Source organism: Nematostella vectensis, chromosome 5 (assembly GCF_932526225.1).
Source record: "Nematostella vectensis chromosome 5, jaNemVect1.1, whole genome shotgun sequence".
In the NCBI taxonomy this organism is placed as follows: Eukaryota; Metazoa; Cnidaria; class Anthozoa; order Actiniaria; family Edwardsiidae; genus Nematostella; species Nematostella vectensis.
This window is the reverse complement of record NC_064038.1, coordinates 13433745-13451943: the sequence shown is the minus strand read 5'-3', so window position 1 is coordinate 13451943 and position 18199 is coordinate 13433745. Positions and strand designations below refer to the sequence as shown.

Below are 18199 nucleotides of genomic sequence, written 5' to 3'. Positions count from 1 at the left end.
TAGAACAAGTTCATAGGCGTTAGCAGGAGAGCCACAAACAAAGCTTGCAGAGACAATTCCCAGTTATAGTCGAGATAAGAGCAAAAGTGATATCATTTTGGGCGCGCCTTCTGACACTTGACGAACACAAAATAGCAAAACAAGCATATCTGGACCAATGAAGTTTTACGAACTGGGCAATGGAAATTAAATCACTTTTATTTCAAAACGGTTATGGCTACTGTTTGGAGTACCAAAACGAGGCTACCTTAGACACTAAATTAATAAAACAACTTTATAAAGAATTCAAACAGAGATTAGAAGATATCGGAATACAAGATTGGAGCCTTTTCGACGATAATTCCAGACCAATTGGAGGGAACAAACTAAGAACATTCAGAGAATTCAAATCAGAATATAAACTAGAGGATTATTTACTAAAAGTACAGAATATCGTAGGGCACTAACAAAACTAAGAATAAGCGACCACATTCTACAAATTGAAAGAGGTCGCTACAATAAAAATTATATTACACCAGAATCAAGAGTTTGCGCTGTCACACTATGGAAAATGAAGAACATATTCTTGTCAAATGCCCATTTACAAAGAACTTAGAAATACTCTTTTGCAACAACTAAATAAACAATTCCCAAACTTTACAGATTTAATAGCCCCCTAAAACACCATAGCCTTGTAGCTTAATACATATATGACTGCTTTTTAATTAGACAATCTTATTTATAAATATTAGAGAATAATGGCCTATGTACTTCTTTGTTTACGGCACTCTAATAAATCTGTCTGTGCACACCTAGATTTCTGCCGCATTATTTCTGAGTGTTTTACGTGCAGTGATGGCCAGATTTCTTGGTGAGATTCGAGGCTCGAAAACAGCGGAGACGCTCCCATTGATACCTGGGTAAGACAGACAGAGAGCCATTAAAAACACGTTGAAGAATGTCAATCACGCCGCCATTTTCTACTCCCGTGCAGTAGCGTAGTAATTTTTTGCAAATGTCATGAACCGCTGTATTTTCAATTGTAAACAATAACAAAGAATTGGTTGATCGACATTTTTTAAACAAAGACTATCGACAACTTCACATTATTTTTTTAGGGGTGGAAATAATGAGGCATTCAGAGGAATGGCCTTTTAATACAGCTTATTCTGTTGCGCTCGAAAAGCCCTAAACCGAGATGTATTTGATGAGTGCATATAAATGGATATGAAGATAATGAAAAGATCTAAATCATCAATTTGTATTTTAGTATAATTTTAAAGCGTAGTGGGACGATTGCTAACCTCGCTCGTGAAGATACACCAGTCGGTCCAAGAGGATTAGCGACTCGATGACCGGAGCAAAAAGTAGTCGGAGACAGTAAAATGCCATCACCTCACGCCAGCGAGTCTCAAGGGAAAAGAATTCCAGAGATTCTAGACAACAAAATAGCGCAGCTTGAGTCAGTTATGTACGCGCTCTTTATTATCATAGGTGCCCGTATCAACCCCCGAGGTATAATATTTTTTAACGGATTCATGTATGGCATGACTCCAGACAATCTAGACCATAAAACACAGTGCAGTTTTAGTGAGCTATTCACGTGCTCTTCATTACTATAGGCGCCAGTATCAATCCCCGAGGTATATTATTTTTTTAACGGATGCATGTATGACAAGACTCCAAAATGGCCTAGACCACAAAACAGAGCAAACTGATAACGACTGAATGGTCACCATCATAAATCAGTAGAATCCCGATAACTCGAGTTAGCCATTTACAAGACTCACAAGATTTCTCACGCTTGTGCAAGGGTTTTTACTCACCAATGTTTACAGACTTCACGTCAATCCCAATCTTTCTCAACAGAGGCTCTGCATAACTAAAATCAACGTAGAAATATATGTTATGAATTTGTAGATATCTGAACAAAGAATATAGAAAAATAAGCACAAATAATAAGCACTTCCCGAGGGCATTTACTTAAGGTATCGCACAGAAGTACGAGCATGCACCTAGGGGGCCATAGCAGGGGGGGGGGGCACCTAATATTTTCAAAAGACGGCGTCTTAAACACCATACTGCTTGTGACCATTAAATACTGTGCTGTTTGTATACAATATTTTGGGATGAGCTTGGGGTTCTGATGCTGGGAGACTGGAAAATCCTGTGAAACGCTCAAAGAGATCAAAATTTCACCATTTCCTTTGTCTTTTGGTCAAAAGCAAACAAGGCGCGAATGTGTTGGACATTCTGATTGTTAAGAACGTGTCGCTCTTTTACTTACGCTCTAAAGGTAATCCCATCAACCCCCTCGGCCGTTCGCTTTCCGCGCAGACGCACTGCAGACCGGTCCCAGTCCGCTCGCTGTCGCATGATAATAAGCTCCAGGATGGCTCGGTAACAATGATGCTTTAGCCTTGGGGAATTAGCTGGCAAAAACATCAAGACGTGTTTTTGATTGAACATTGGTAACGCGGTTAGCTTTAGCGCCTTGTGGCATGATTTCAAGGCCCACCTCGTCCCCAGGGTCTTCTCTGTCGTTCAAATCAAAATGGGGGTCGATATTAAAATGGTTTTGACCGCAATTTTGCATCGTACGACCGTAAACACCATTCGAACAAGGTTGTAAAATGATATGTTGTGTGACAGACCGCAGTTGTGCTTTGTGACATAATTGTTGATTGAGTGACCCTAACCTTTAAGTTTGTCCACATATTGTTCCAAATTGTGACACGCCAGCTCTCTAGTCGTGTAACCAAGATAACAAGCCCCCAACCAATCAGACAAAGGGAAACCTGACACGTGATCAATGCTAGTCTTCGTGATACACATGGGGTTGGGTGATCTACCCGAATTTTCGCCATCACATGTATGTTTTTCGTAGTAATGTTTTGCTTCCAATGATTTATTGCACGTTCTTATTTCTTCACCTAAGTCTTCGCTTAAGTCTTCCCAACATTTCTTAGAACTTTCCAGGAACTTTTCCCCGCACGCACTTTTCTTCTGTGTCTTTTCTTTCATCGATGGGTTTCTACCCTTTTCGTCCACATTCTGAGTTTCCAAATAGTATTCTGCAGAATTTTTTAATACTTTTTTCTGGTACGAACTAGCTCTTATCTGGCGGCAATGACTAAAGCTCTCGAAGCAATTCTGATGGGGTTTATCTTGATAAAAAGAAGCCTCATCCTTGTAACAATTCGTTATGCCCTCATTTCTAGGACAATTGTGATTGAGTTTCTCTTTGCATGAGCTAACCCCTTTCCCGTAACAATGCCTTTCGTTATCGTAACTTGTGAAACTGGGATGTAATTTGTCTTTAGTATAATCACCAACTTTCTTGTTACAGTGTTCTAGGTTATCGCTGCTTGAGGTATTGTGAGAAGACATGTCTTGAGAAGAAATAGCTTCTTTCTCCTTGTAACAATGTATTGCGCTATCACTGCTTGTGTTACTGTAAGAAGGTACATCTTGACAAGAATTTTCCCTTTTCTTGCAAGAATCACTGCTTGTGTTACTGTGAGAAGGTATGTCTTGACAATAATTTCCCCTTTTCTTGTAACAATGTATTGCGCTCTCGCTGCTTGGGTGATTGTGAGAAGGTATGTCTTGAGAAGAGACAGTTTCTTCCCCCTTGTAACAATGTATTGCCCTCTCACTGCTTGAGTAATTGTGACAAGGTTTCACATCCATTTTGTGGTAACAACACGACGCCATCACGAGACCGACGGCCTGGTCGCACTTGGCGAACACCCTGAGCATGGTGGGGACCAGGTCACCACAGGGGTGTAGACCCACCAGGATGAAATCAGGGCACTTTGGAGAGTCATCACCAGCAAAACATCGAGTTAATACATCTAGGAACTCTTCGGTGGTGATGTCTTGGGTTATCTGGGAAATAAAGAGTTATTAACCTGCAGTTATAGTTATCAAGACTAAAGAAAGTTACCAATAAGGTTAACAACTTTAATAACATTTAGGGTTACCTTGACTTTCAAGTGTTGTGTTACCGATCGTGTGAAGTGTCACATATTATGGTAGCGTCCACTCCCCCTTTAGATATTTGTCGCACCTTGAGTGTCACGTGTTGTATTTGAATCCGTAATCTCCCCTTTAAGATTTTTGTCGTACGTTGAGTTCCACTGTTATTTTAGCGACCCCTATTTATATATTTGTCATACTTTGAGTTTCATGTTTTCAAAGAGGCTTTCCCAGTCCCCCCTCCCACCTTCCTGGGGTTAGACCTCGCCACTCCTCCCTCTTGGGATACCTTAAACGTCACATGTTGCGGTAGGGTTTCAGACCCAATCGTCTGCGTCTGCTTCTTTTTCGAAGCTTCTGCTTTTCTACGAGACAAAAACTATCCCTTATCAGCAAGCCCAAGGCCTACCTGTGTGCTTGTTACTGGGATACCTGTGGTAGGCCCAATAGGCGAAAACATGGACTAAAGAAAAGTCGTGCGTTTTGTAGACAGGCATTGGGATGTGCAACAAAGGCTGGTGAGACTTCAAGTATTAGCGAAAAGCGAAAGGCGAAAAGCGAGCTAGCCCAATGCTTGGTACAAGCCCTGGCGGTTGATTTTTCAACCCAGCCTGGAGCTCTTTTAGCGGCAATGAAGGACGGTGCGTCTGTGAACAAGACATGATTTAATTAACAGTGTGGAGGAATAAGAAACTCCTTTTGCACGGCCACCAGGCATGCACGCAGAGTCAGTTCGAATGTATTATATGCAGGGTGGAGAACCCGGGGAGACTCATGACAGACAGGGTTGAGCATCGGCAAGACCAATCTTTTAATCATCCGTGGTTGAAGCATTTTTTAATTATAAGAGAAAGCACACTGGGTGTGATCGAAGCACTAAAAACAAACACATCTCTAGTTTCCCTAAACTTTGCCACTGTCATTTGAGACGCTGCCATTGAGCGTCTCTTTTCTGACAAATTTAGCATGATCAGTTATCTAGTCTTCAAGTCCAATTTCTTTGGATAGGATGATCCTAAGTGATAATATAATCTTTGAGCACCCCCAAAGGAATAGCAGTTGGTACAAGTAGGTTATTCATACCTGTCGAGTCGCTCAGCTTCGCCTTTATGACAACCGTCCGCTTCTAAAGAGACGACTCTCAGGCCGTACTCCATTGCCATGACACGTGATAGATGGCCAAGACCTGCACCAACATCCTGAAACATAAATAAATAGGTAAGTGAGTAAGTAAAAAGAAAACTAATTATAAAGATAAATAAACAAATAAAAAATAAATAAATGAATAATAAATAAACAACTAAAAGATAAATAAATAAACAAACAAACAAACGAATGAATGAATAAGTAGGTAAGTAAGTAAATAGAAGAAAATAAAAAAAAGATAAATAAATAAATACATTTTATAAAGGTGAATGAATGTGTGAATGAGTGTTTGCGTGTGTGTGTGTGAGTTATGGCTTGCGTAGGTGCGTGAGATAGTGCTTGCGTACATGAATTGATGCTTACGTGTGTGTGTAGGGAGTGCGTGCGTTAGGGAGTCGCCTGTTAGATAAGCGGTTTGTGTGTCCTCAGCGACAAGACGCCTGATCGATAACTGAGTTATAAACAAAACGGTGTGAAGGTAGCAGTCATGAGATAAGCCAAAGATCATTGGTTGTGGCACTGACAAGTGCAATGTTTTTGCTTAGCCTGGTATCATGAATACGAATTTATATTTTGTATACAGCAAATAAAGAGCGTTTTCTATTATTTGTACTTCTTTTTTAGCTGTTCTTGGAAATGCGTGAAGCTAAATATGGAATATTCTTCCTGTAAAATAATCGCCTTAGCATCTAAATCCTTATAAGGAGTTAGATAGATAATCCTTATAAAGAAATAGATAGATCTAAATCCTTATAGTGCTTTTATAGCACTTTTTGTGTCCAAATTTCGCCAGAAATGAGAGTTCCAACTTTGATTCGTTGTATTTTGTTGACAGTGTCAAAAAACAAAATGTCCTCACACATTTTAGTAGATCATCTATCTGTCATTGAGATTCCATTACGTGCAAGTGCATGCGCAATAACGCGAAGGTGCATTACGCTCTAGATTAAACTCCGTACTTATAAGTTTGAGGCCTCAAAACCTAAACACGGAATTAGCTATTGCAAAAATAAAACTTGCAGGAGATAATTCCTCTTTTATTTGATATATAGTTTGTACATGTAGTGAAAATTGCCGCGCGACAATATTTTTTCCCGCAGACACGTCGTTTACCTTTACCGAGACCTTAAGAAGGAGTTAACACAAGTCTTAAGAAAAAACATCAGAAAACATAAATTCGTCTTTTGGGACGGGTAGCAGCCCGTGGTTTTACTTTCATGTCCAGGTGTTTAACGACTGAAGAATATTTCCTAAAATGATAAATGCTTCACCGACAGTATTAGATAATTTTTGTTTTAATAAAAATTCTAAATCTTATAAAAAAAAGTAGACAAAAAAGTATTACAAAACATAATGACATAGCTTTTGTGAGTCAAATTTGTGTTTCTCTTCCCTTACAAAGAGAAAGAGGAACAAGTTATGGATGTCAGACATGTCGGATGTCAGACATAAGGATTCACTATCGGGTGCACGCACTTCCCATATTGCTATGCCGTGCCAATATAGTGCCAGGCTTGTAATATTTTTGATAGCGGAGCCAGAGCGGAGCCCTATAGGTATAGAAAAATGGTATAAATCCGACTACTATGCGACTGAGTTTTTTTGGTCATCGCGCGGGAGCCCTGTGGTTCTGCCTCGCCTGCCTGCCCGCGCACGCTATGTAACCACGCTTCGCTGACACGGTTGCCTTCATTCGAGAAAACACAAACTTCCAAACATCTAAGGAGTGGAAAAATTATTTGAGAAACCCTCAAAATATAGTCATGGATCGCTTTAATCAATGAATCTACAATTTTCTCTGAGTCCGCTGTCGAATTTCGCTTCCAACAAACTGGTTATCACACGGGGGAAGATCGTTTACACTACCGATTCGCAACAAAGTAGAGATGAAAGAAAGTCTACGAAAGAAAGTCTTTACAAAAAGCCTAAAAACAAGAAAGGATCCATGTTCTAAAGATGAAGGAAGTCGAAGACAATGAAGCAGCAAAAGTATGATTGTTAATGTTGGTCTCTAGCCGACTTGAAACGAATGAAACGGTACGTTTTCAAATCGTAAACTTATCAAACAATGTTATCGCTTCTGATCGTAGTTAGTAGACTATTGTTCTGATTGAGTACTTAACTTAATCGTTGATGTTAAGTTTAGTCTGTAGTTTTCCTTTACCGTAACTTTATATTTTGTAGAGTTACTGCCTTTATTTATAATCATGGTGTACTCAAAAAGAAATCTCTAAAATGCGAATTATTAAAACAAAACCGCTTCTGTTATTTCTGTCCAAATGACAATTTCTCGTGTCAATCTTATTCTTTAACTTACTAAAGAATCTAAGCCAGAATAAAAGGCAAAAAGAGTAAAAGAATGTATGTCAGCTTTGATTTTTGTTTGGTAAGAACAATTTAGGTTTGTTTTGTAAATTCTTTCTTTCTGAGGGGAAAATAATTGTTTATTAGTTCGGCGTTATTTCTTTCTTTCACCTCAGCAAATTAAATTATTCAACAAATTAAAAATAGACATAAATAATAAATAAATAATAATGAATAGTCAAACAAATGAATTTATAGAAAAATAAATTATTTAAAGCTGCTTAAGGTGTGGTGGTACCCTTATAGAGGGTAAAGCTTCTGTAGCTGCTGCCTTGAAGGCTGACAGAGAGCTAGGTTAGGCGTTCCATGATCTGACTGCTCTGGGAAAGAATGAATAAAAAAGGCTCTTGATACCCGAGTACATTATATTATTATTATTGTCAAAACTATGAAAAATATTTGGAATGTGCTGGCTCCGCCTTTAGGCAATGCCTAAATCTATATATTAATATATGTTGTGCAAACTGCACTCAATATTTAATAAGGCAAGTAACTGTACATGTCCAAATATCACTTGTATAACATATTCGTGTCGCGTCCATGTTCTTTTGCGGTTCTCGTTTGTTTGTGCCGGCCTACAGGCATAAATAGACAAAAATGCGAAAGAACACAACAAACAGGAGAAAAAAATCATTGGAATTAATTGATAATCAAGTTAATCTAAGTAATATTAATCGATGAGTGATTTATAGCTGGAATGCGCCAAATCAATTGACAATTAACAATCAATTCAGTTCGATATCAATTATTATCAATAAGTCTTGTCGGATGCCTTTTAACCCTGAGCCCTGGTGCTGTCCATCAGGAGGATCGGGTACTGGTCGGGGACTCAGGTGCTGTCCATCGGGAGGATCAGGCACTGGTCGGGGACTCAGGTGCTGTCCATCAGGAGGATCGGGCACTGGTCGGGGACTCGGGCGCTGTCCATCAGGAAGATGTGTCACTGGTCGAAGACTCTGGCACTGTCCATCAGGAAGATGTGTCACTGGTCGAAGACTCGGGCGCTGTCCATCAGGAAGATGTGTCACTGGTCGAAGACTCGGGCGCTGTCCATCAGGAAGATGTGTCACTGGTCGAAGACTTGGGCGCTGTCCATCAGGAAGATGTGGCACTGGTCGAAGACTTGGGCGCTGTCCATCAGGAAGATGTGGCACTGGTCGAAGACTTGGGCGCTGTCCATCAGGAAGATGTGTCACTGGTCGAAGACTTGGGCGCTGTCCATCAGGAAGATGTGTCACTGGTCGAAGACTTGGGCGCTGTCCATCAGGAAGATGTGTCACTGGTCGAAGACTTGGGCGCTGTCCATCAGGAAGATGTGGCACTGGTCGAAGACTTGGGGGCTGTCCATCAGGAAGATGTGGCACTGGTCGAAGACTTGGGCGCTGTCCATCAGGAAGATTGGCACTGGTTGGGGACTTGGGCGCTGTCCATCAGTAGGATCTGGCACTGGTCGGGGACATAGAGAATGTATTGTATATAAGACTTCATAGTTTCCTCAATGTGAGCTTCCGCTTATTGTATACTTTGGTGATAAAAGTCTTGTGCCAGCCGGGACAGTTCCAAAGTTCAAACATCTGCTTCGATTTTTCTGTCGACATCCACTTCCTTGTGATCTTCTGCTTTGATGGATATTTTGATCTGTGGATGATGGACACGATGATGGTGTTGATCATCTTTTTTTTCTTTTTTTCTTTTTGAAGGTTTGGCCTTATCGAAGCTTCACCCCAGAGATCTTGATAAAGAAAGTCATGCATTTGTGGACGTTCTTGCTTGTAACACTGTGCCCAGTGGTGGTAGAGAACACCAGGTGTGGCTCAGCCAAGCCGGCAATTAACAGAAGGGGGAGAAAGACGTTGATGTAAGCGAAGATTCTGTCGCGGGTCTCTTTGTCGAGATGGACTGTCAGCGGGCCGTGTGCCCCGGAAGTCTTGTGGTCAAGCACAGTGAATTGTTTTTGACCCAAATTATCTACTGCAGGGTTGTCGTATAACCTCTGGAACCCTTCCAGGATGAAGCCCGAGATCAATGAAGCTCTCGACGTGCAGAACATGACCAAACAGACAATTAAGTAGTTTCTCATGTCTGTTATCTCCTGGGTGGTCACAAGGCTCTTGGTCAACCCTTGGGTTTACTCTTTTAGCGCCAGGTCAAGGCGGGCTACACACTTATTCGCAGGCTCTGCATTAATCACTGCCTGGGTTTGTGCCAAGTCGAGAACATTTTGGCTGTCTTTTAGATGCCGCACCACACGTGCCCACTTCTGGTCTTTTCTCAGGCAGGTCTTCTACGCAGCCTGATGGGCCTGGAAGCACTTGAGGGCAACCCGCTCAGCCTGGAAGGGCGCACCTCAGCGGTTTGCAACAGGAAGTTCAAAAACTTCAGCAGGGCGCCACAGTACCCTTTCAGTGTGGTAGCCTTAAGATGGTTTGGTTTCTTTTGCGCGTCTCGGCATAGAAAACCTGTCCCAAAACCGGTTAAGATCGCCGAAGGCATCCAGGAGGTAACTGCCCGAGGGTGTCACAGCCTCAGCAATAGCCCTAACCTTCGCGCTCACCTCCCTGGCCATGACTTCTTTGAGGTCCCCGCCATTGGGGCGCTGTAAGAACAGCGTGAACTCGATAAATGCAAGCAGGATCAGCTGCTGGTCAGCTTCGGCATGCATTGACTGATGAGTAAAGGATGTTGAGCAGGTGTTTAGTATTTGCGTAGGCCAGGGATCTACCGGGTCAGCACAAGGCCTGGAAAAGCGGAGGCGGTTACGGAGGGGGAGGCAGTAGCCTTTTCCCTTGTGTTCTGAGAAAGTAAGTTAAAAGAGATATCAGGTTCGCCACAAGGTTGTAGTCAGACAAAATGGGCTCCAAATTACCCCATAAGGTCCGCATACTGAAGTAGTTCCTTCAGCCTGATGGAGGGCCGATCAACTCCGTGGTGGCAGCTTAGTTTCTGGTTTGGCATATTGGACACACAACGGTCCGCCCGTGCTTTGGTGGCTCCTTTTCCGCAAGAAGTTTCTCCCTCGTTGCCATGCGGCACTCGTCCCTCTTTTCAGCAAGTATCTTACCCTCTAGGCCATGGATAGGTTTGAGGTAGGGCATGATCTTCGTTTCGAACGCACCGCAAGACTCACACCAATTTCGGGGAGCGGTAGATTTCTTCTGCTGCCACGACAGGAGAAACATGGAGTGTATATAAAACAGCCGCATTATATTGGCCTTCGCACGGGAGGCCATCAGCTCTATGGCTTTTAAATGTGTACTTTTTCCCTTCCTTCTTCTCTTCCTTTATCTCAGCCGGAGGGTCCGTTGAAGCCACAGGGGTGCCACACTGAGCAAAGCCAAGCACTTTAACGAATTCAGAGGTGGAGCAATGGGGTAAGGTGCTCAAGCAAGTGCCAAACGTTTTACGTGACTTGCTGCTTCCTCTTCTTTGGGAACACAGGCCACAGTGGGGATGTGTTAGGGTTCGAATATTCTTATCCTGGTGGTTACGTCAGGCTTAATCAATTCAAGTTAGTTAAAGCCGCATTGTCACCAGTTTACTTCCGGTCGATTACTTAACAATATCCGATAATTTTTAACGGAAAACGCGAAAAATATTTCAAAATATTGAAGGCAGTGTCTTTTGGAGGATTTTTTGATGATGTGACTGATAATTTAAAGCGGATGGCCTGTTTAATATCTCGGATTCTAATATATTCTTTTGTCTTTTGACGGTTGAGGTTTCCGTAGGACCTCCGGAAGTAAACTGGTGAGAATGCGGCTTTAAAATGGTATGTTTACGCCTCTGTGTAAGCTTGGATGGCGGTTTTCGGTTGAAGGAAATGCGGCTTTAAGTACTTAGGTATGCAAATAGACTGCAAGTTACATTTGTGTATTTTTCAAGCTGTAAATGTACTGTCTCCTATTACTTTTTTTAGTCAACCTATAATCCAATTACCATCATTAACCGAGCAGGGAGATGCGAGAGCAACTGGAAGCAGTCCGCATAGATAAATCTCAATGATGGAAGAAGCTTTGGTCAGATCAAGTGAAGAATAATAAAAAATGCTACCCTTATATACCTCTTGGCATCTGGAATGCTAAATTACCTGAGCCTAGATGCAACATGGTTGGGTCGAAGGCAAAGAAGGCTAACATAAACTCACTATGGAACACAGCTTACATCGAGATTGTTGGATATTGTTGAGGGAGGAGAACTGTAGAACCCGGAGAAAAAACCCATGGGGGAAGAAAAAACAAACTCGACCGGGAATCAAACCGGGAACCCAGTAGTGAGGGGCGAGGCACTGCAGAGTGACGCTCTTCCAACTTCGCCACCTAGGCTCTCCGTGACCACAAAAAAAACACCCGCTAAGTAATCTACTGTCCCTTCGAAAGCTATTGAATATTTGTTTTTTTATGATGCAAAACTGATCATTTCTCTATCACGGAGGGGAGGGGGGGGGGGGGGCAACTGGAGAAACACAAAAATAGTAGGGACCAAACATGAATGGTAACTTAAATTTTCCGTTTCATAATGAAAAAAAAACAATTATAGAACTTCCAGACGATGGTACTTCACCTTCAATAACAATAAGTGCACAAGCCCCACTACCATTGATGCACTACAAGTCCACGAGATTGACGCCTCTTAGCACAACACTCACCACCATCTTTACATTGAGGACTATTGTCAGGGGTTTTTTAGAGGTGCGAGTAGGATTCCGGGTAGGCTCTTGCCCTGATTACAGTGGATTTAAAGGATCTGCAGCAACAGGTTGGAATTCTTCCCTAAGGATTATTGTTAAGGCACTATCTCCTCCGCAAGCATAATGCACACAGCAACGCAAAATAAAAAACTTGTAATATGTAATAAAAGTATACGACTTGAAAATGTATAAAGGTAGAAATGTAATAAGGTAAAATGTAAAACAATAATAAAGTTGTCTGAGCAAATTTTTGTGTTCTGGAATTTGATTTAAGTCTGAGGATGTGATGATGCCCTGTAGTTGATGTAATCTTTCATACTCAGACAGTCTTTTATCCCCAAAATCAGTTCAAGCTTATTGGTCCGGATTTTTGTGAGCACCCAAGCCATGTTTTAAACAGAGATATACACTTCCCCCTAACCTCCCCTGTCACTCTTTCAACCTCCTCTTTGGTGGAGTTTATAAAATGGCACTAATCCACCACACACAGTACTCCGAGGTATAAACAAAACAAAATGACAAACATTTGCCTTCAAAAAACAAAGAGGGAAACACACAAACCACAAACAAGACCATGTTATACTTACAACTACATGGGCACAGCTTTGTTTGATTGACATCTCCTTGACAACCTTCAGGAAATAAACGACTTAATTTGTTACATATATTCAAAAGGTTATAGACAACAAAGCTTACCCAAAAGAAAGATAGAGGAGCTCACAACACAAAGAAGTCTTAGATTGTTCACCTGATTAATATCCCACCCCTTTTTATTCTCCAAAATTGCAAAAAAAAGTATTATTTCCATTTCCTTGAGTCCCTTTATAAAAATATCTCACCTACCCATGCTAACTTTGTTATCTCATGAAGCTTTTTACTCTTAACTTGTGAGCGTAAATGCTTCAATGATGCTTCATTACGCATGCGTGGCTGACAACAAGGTCCTGCTCGGCAAGACTCAAACACTGGGCTTCTTGGTAGGGAAAGACTGTGACATGCTTGAACAAAGGACAGCAAAGATAGGGACCACACATGCCTGGAATAATGTGAAAGGAAAGGAAGGACTGTTATATGAACATTCTTCAAAAATGACAAAAAAGTTTGGCTACACATGCCTTTATTACTGTGTCATAGCAGGCATGTAAGATTGGAGGGCACAATACGGAAACATTAAGAAAATATTGGGGGGCACAGCCACGCCTCTACTGGTCATTTCCTTATATTTGTTTTTAAATATTGGTGGGGGGAGGGGACAGTGCCCCAGCCCCTGCTCTGGTCCTGTAATTAGGTAGGGAAAGGCTTTGACATGATTAAACAAAAGATACTGTATTAAAGCCACATTGTCACCAGTTTACTTCCGGTCGATAAGGTAACAATTTTCAATTTTTTTTTTAACGGGAAATGCGAAAAATATTTCAAAATATTGAAAGCAGTGTGTCTATTGAGATTTTTTTTGAGGATGTGATTGATAATTTTGAGCAGATGGACTGTTAAATATCTCGGATTCTTTTGTATTTTAACTGTTGAGGTTTCCTTACGGACCTCCGGGGGTAAACTGGTGACAATGCGGCTTTAAAGATGAGAGATCCTCCTAGTCCATCTAAATGCTAAAGTAGTAAATATACACCATACAAATTGTACCTGTAATTTCTTGGCACAAATTTTGTGTCTTTACCACATTTATTCAACAAGACTGTGGCAAGGTCCTCAGGTCTAATATCTGAGAAGTGTTGCCTCCAGAAAAAAGGAACTTTATTCCAGACATCATTGCAAAAATATTCCTGAGATAACAAGATACACTGGTATTATCAATGATCAAATAAAATGCAACTGGATTGTCTGAGGGCTTTTATCTAGGGTGTTACAGGACATGTAAGCCCCTAATTCCAATACAAGAAGGGTAATTTCTAGCCTGCTAGCCGACCTTCATTTGGGAATATTCGGAACGCAGTGGCTATATGCCCAACAGCCGAGAATGGTCCTGGATGGACTAAATGTCCGACAGCTTTCAATTTATTCAATTAACCCAGTAAATTGTTGACCTAGTAAGTTCAAAGTATTAGATATTTTTGAAAAAGGGTAAGCAAATCTGAATTGAGCTATGTTGTCAGTATTGAATGTTTTTTTTGTCATCTATGATGACAAAACAACACAATTTTGCTGCCACTCAGGAATTTTCTACAACATTCTGCTTAATGTTGGCAGTTCTCAATTCAAGAAAATATCACTTGTTGAGGGCAAAGCCCGGCCAGGGGTAAAGAGGGTTGTTACTCAAAATTGGGGGGATGGGCGTAATGCTGTCTCAAGATTCTTTATACCTTCGCACCAGTGACCCTCATTCTTAATCGAATGGCAATAATACTAATAATTACTCTCATGCTAACAGTGTGTTTATGGATAGATGAGTACTTTTCATACTTAAACTTCATTTTCGACTGATTAAAGTATACAAATATAGAAAAAGAATGTCCTTTTAAGGGTTCTTTTCTTCATTTATGTCCATTTTAGTGGTAAAAAGACTTCCACCAATCCAAATAAAATCACAGATAGATCTCTAAACGATATCGTTTAAGTAAAGGATGTTTCACATTACCCGCATATTGACCTCGGTGAGCCATTTATAATTTGAAACAAATGTTGCTAAACGAGATGTATGTTGGCGGAGAAGCACTTTTTCATCTACTGGCATAGTCAAAGCCGAACTTAGGGTCCTTTAGTACATCATTTGTATTAGACAAAATTATACATGTTTGGCCGCCATGTTTGTTTTGTTCAAATGGGGAGATCCGCTGTACTTCAATACAGGGGGCCTCACATATCCACTCTCAGTCTTCTTGGTATTTATTCTTGGCAAAATATCTTAAATATCTATATGTAAAAATTTGATTTATCTAACTCTTTATCGTAGTCCTTATACTGGCGTAATCTTATCATCTCTTGAAGGAGTTTCGCAGTACTCTGCTTACTAGCTAGCTATGGTTTCCCTGTGGTGGGAAGTTCTACACTCGAACAGCCGTCTGGGTAATTCAAACCGCTGACCCGCGCCCGCTATAGATTCTCTCGGCTTGTGACATCATGACGTAGCTAGTGCGGCGCACACGGACCATCAACCGTTTCCTCTTTCTTCTCTCTTAAACACGATTTAGTGGAGCTGCAAAGGCCGGGCTGAACATTTCATGCTGGCTTTGGTGCAAGTGCAGCGTGCTGGGCAGCCTATCTTGCATCTAATAGCTCTTGGTTCCTCATCTGATAGTTCTTGGCTTATTGGCACGCCTTGGAAAGCTCTAGTAGCGTTTGTCCCAAAGCGGCTATGGCAACTGTTGTCCATTGTGCTAAAAAGACGGAAGTACTGAGGCCGGGAGGAGTGCTTGCCCCCAACAATGGCCTGCTTGAAAGGCAGCTTTCGTGGTGTGTTGTATGATAGCTGCCTTCGTCGGTAGAATGACATCAAATGCTGTTCCTTTCTTCACGAAGAGCCACATTCTTGCCTTGTCTACTTCCGACTCTGTACTTGTTGGTCGTATAGAAGCAGTGGAAAGCACTCAATTGTTGCCAAACACTCTGTCTTTCGTCTCGACTGGCCTGAAGGCTAGCTGTCGAAAAGCATCTGTGGCTTCGGATAATACAGCAAGTACTGTCTGTAAATGGGTGGAATATTACCAGTATTTGTTTGGCGAGATACTCCTTTGACTCTTCTGTAGAATAAGGGAGAAAGGCAAGGAGATGGATAAGCGCGCTTCTGAGGCCGCCAGATTAACGGTTCCTACCGTTAGAAACTGTTCATCTTGTAGCACTTGCACATATTAATGTATGCGGTCGTTTAAAGACGTTGAAATCAATTGGTGGAGCGGCCCGCTACCGTGGTTCTTGGTATCCCCACCAGGCTTGGCACATAAGCAGTTGCTTTCGTCTTCTTTCTTTTCTCTTGATCCAGCTATTGAGCGTGTATATTTGGTATACTTGGGCTGGCTATATGTGTCTTTTATTTCATTTGACGACTTTCAAAAATAGTGAGTATCGACGCGTGATTTTCACTTCCGGATTAAAGTATTGGCCATTTTAATATCCCAAGATAATCCGTGATTAAGTCAGATTTTCAAAGTGAAACAAGCGTGCCAGTATCAACCACTAGACTACTTCCGGTTCAAAGTCGCTGTCACCGTAAAATTGAAATATTTTCGGTTACTTTCAGAAAGCTTTGGCTTAGATGCATTCTTTCACTTATATTTTATTCGTCCATGAGTAAACTTTCATGAAATGTGCGAGTTTATTTATTTTTTGGAAAAAGTTAGTCTACTTCCGGTTAAAAATGGCGGCCAAATCAATATCCATTATTAATCAAAAATTAAAGCCGAACTGAGCTTGGCTCTGTAGCCTATCTTGTAAGGGGTATTAAAAACTATCACTATGCTAAAATTGATAACTTTAGCAAAAAGTGCGCAATTCAAGATAAAATCTGCACATATACGCCGGACTCAAGGAGGATTGAAAGCTCCCATGATGCTTTGCGCGCGCAAAATATATTATCAACCGCCGAGCTTGCGTGACCAGGTTGTTTCGTGACCAAGGCAGCAAAATGGCTGCCGATGCTGTCCGCGTCTTATCAACTTTAGGCCCCTTCTTTCAACCTGCATAGTGTCATTTATCTTCACTGCATCGAAGAGAATCGTTTTATGACAGTGCAGGGATTTCCTTTTCTGCAAATAAATACGTCCCTTGCGCATTTTAGCTTTCCTGTCGAGGCCAATACTCGTCGGGCTTGTGTAATCCTTTGGACGACAGAGAATAAAAACAAACTAAAAAATGTTGCAAGCCCTGCTCTTCTCTCGATCATCAGCTCCAGTCGATTATCGGTGAGTGTGTGAGATATCCATATAAGCGTCTTTTGACTGATTGAAGGGAAACACTTTCGCTCGACGGGAAACCATTTTGAGGTAAATGTCACGACAGCTATCCACTGTTAGCGCAAAAAAAGGGTTTAGTTTGAAACGTCCCCGATGTTGTTTAACCTGGGTACTTTTGGGTACTTTTGAATAATTCATGTTTTGTGACTTAAAAACTAACGCATGGAATAATACATTCCTTAAAGTACCCAATGAGGAGGGCGCAACAGCAATTTTAATCCGAGGTCAAAGGAAAGATCAACAAACAATAGCGACTATGCTGTAACACAATGAAACACTTCAGCCGTCTCGCATGTACTACCTTGCATTTTGTTTCTTGTTGCTAATCCTTTGAAAGGCATGAAACAAGTATATAAAAACATGAGTGAAAGTCCTCCTATAACCATGCGATGAATAAAAACGCTTTAAAGGCACGTCCTTTTTCCGCCGGAAATCGCCTCTCGATAAATAATTAACCTGAATTTATAATGAGGTGCACGCGCGCAAGGCATTTTGGGAGCTTTAAATCCTCCTTGCGCCGGACTATAAAGACCAAAGCCAGAAGTTCGGTCGGTGGCGAGATCCATTTTTGACACCGTAGCATCCTGTTCAACATAGAGCTTTCCACAGGTGACGAAGATTTTATGCATTGCCTAACAAAACTTGAATGCCATTTATTTCATTGAGAAGCGGAATGGTTATCATGAATACCATACGAGAAAATCGATACAATTTGGGTAAAGATTGAGTGAAGCATTTCATAAGCAGAGAAGTCTTTGACAAATATACAACTCTCGTGCCAAAAAGCAGAAAGCAAAAAGCAACTGAGATAATTATGCGTATATATAACAATTTCTTGAATCACTGGGTTGTATTTTTTTCGACGTTTCGGCAATGCTACTCTCATCAGGATTGACTATATTTATATAAAAGGACACGAGATAATTGTGCGTGATGTGCGAACGCCAATTCAGAGGGCGCGCGCGAAAGTTTATTTATGGCGCGAAAAAACAAATGTTTCAAATAAGGTGATTGTCACAGAAAAGAAACTAAAAAGAAAATATTCTCCGGAAGAAAAACGTGTCCCAGGTAAGTAGGAAATTGCAAAATAATTCCAAATAGATGAACCGCCAAACGATGAAGGAATTTGAAGCCAGTT

At 41.2% G+C, this 18199-nt stretch overlaps 1 protein-coding gene across 2 annotated transcripts; it reads right to left on the bottom strand.

The window, feature by feature from the left end:
* Positions 1 to 178: 178 nt before the first annotated feature.
* Positions 179 to 17172, bottom strand: LOC5502550 (methyltransferase-like protein 25B). 2 transcript variants are annotated; one of them, XM_048728309.1, is made up of 11 exons: positions 14751 to 17172; positions 13799 to 13938; positions 13001 to 13193; positions 12745 to 12789; positions 5044 to 5159; positions 4250 to 4325; positions 2679 to 3870; positions 2267 to 2516; positions 1806 to 1861; positions 1284 to 1415; positions 179 to 895 (listed from the first exon to the last, which is right to left on the bottom strand). In XM_048728309.1, the coding sequence occupies exons 1-11, from the start codon at positions 14844 to 14846 to the stop codon at positions 792 to 794; spliced, it is 2400 nt and encodes a 799-aa protein (XP_048584266.1). In that variant the 5' UTR covers positions 14847 to 17172; the 3' UTR covers positions 179 to 791. The 2 variants fall into 2 exon arrangements, with proteins under 2 accessions (XP_048584266.1, XP_048584267.1); XM_048728310.1 differs by having other exon boundaries at positions 2267 to 2411; positions 14751 to 17171.
* Positions 17173 to 18199: the final 1027 nt, after the last annotated feature.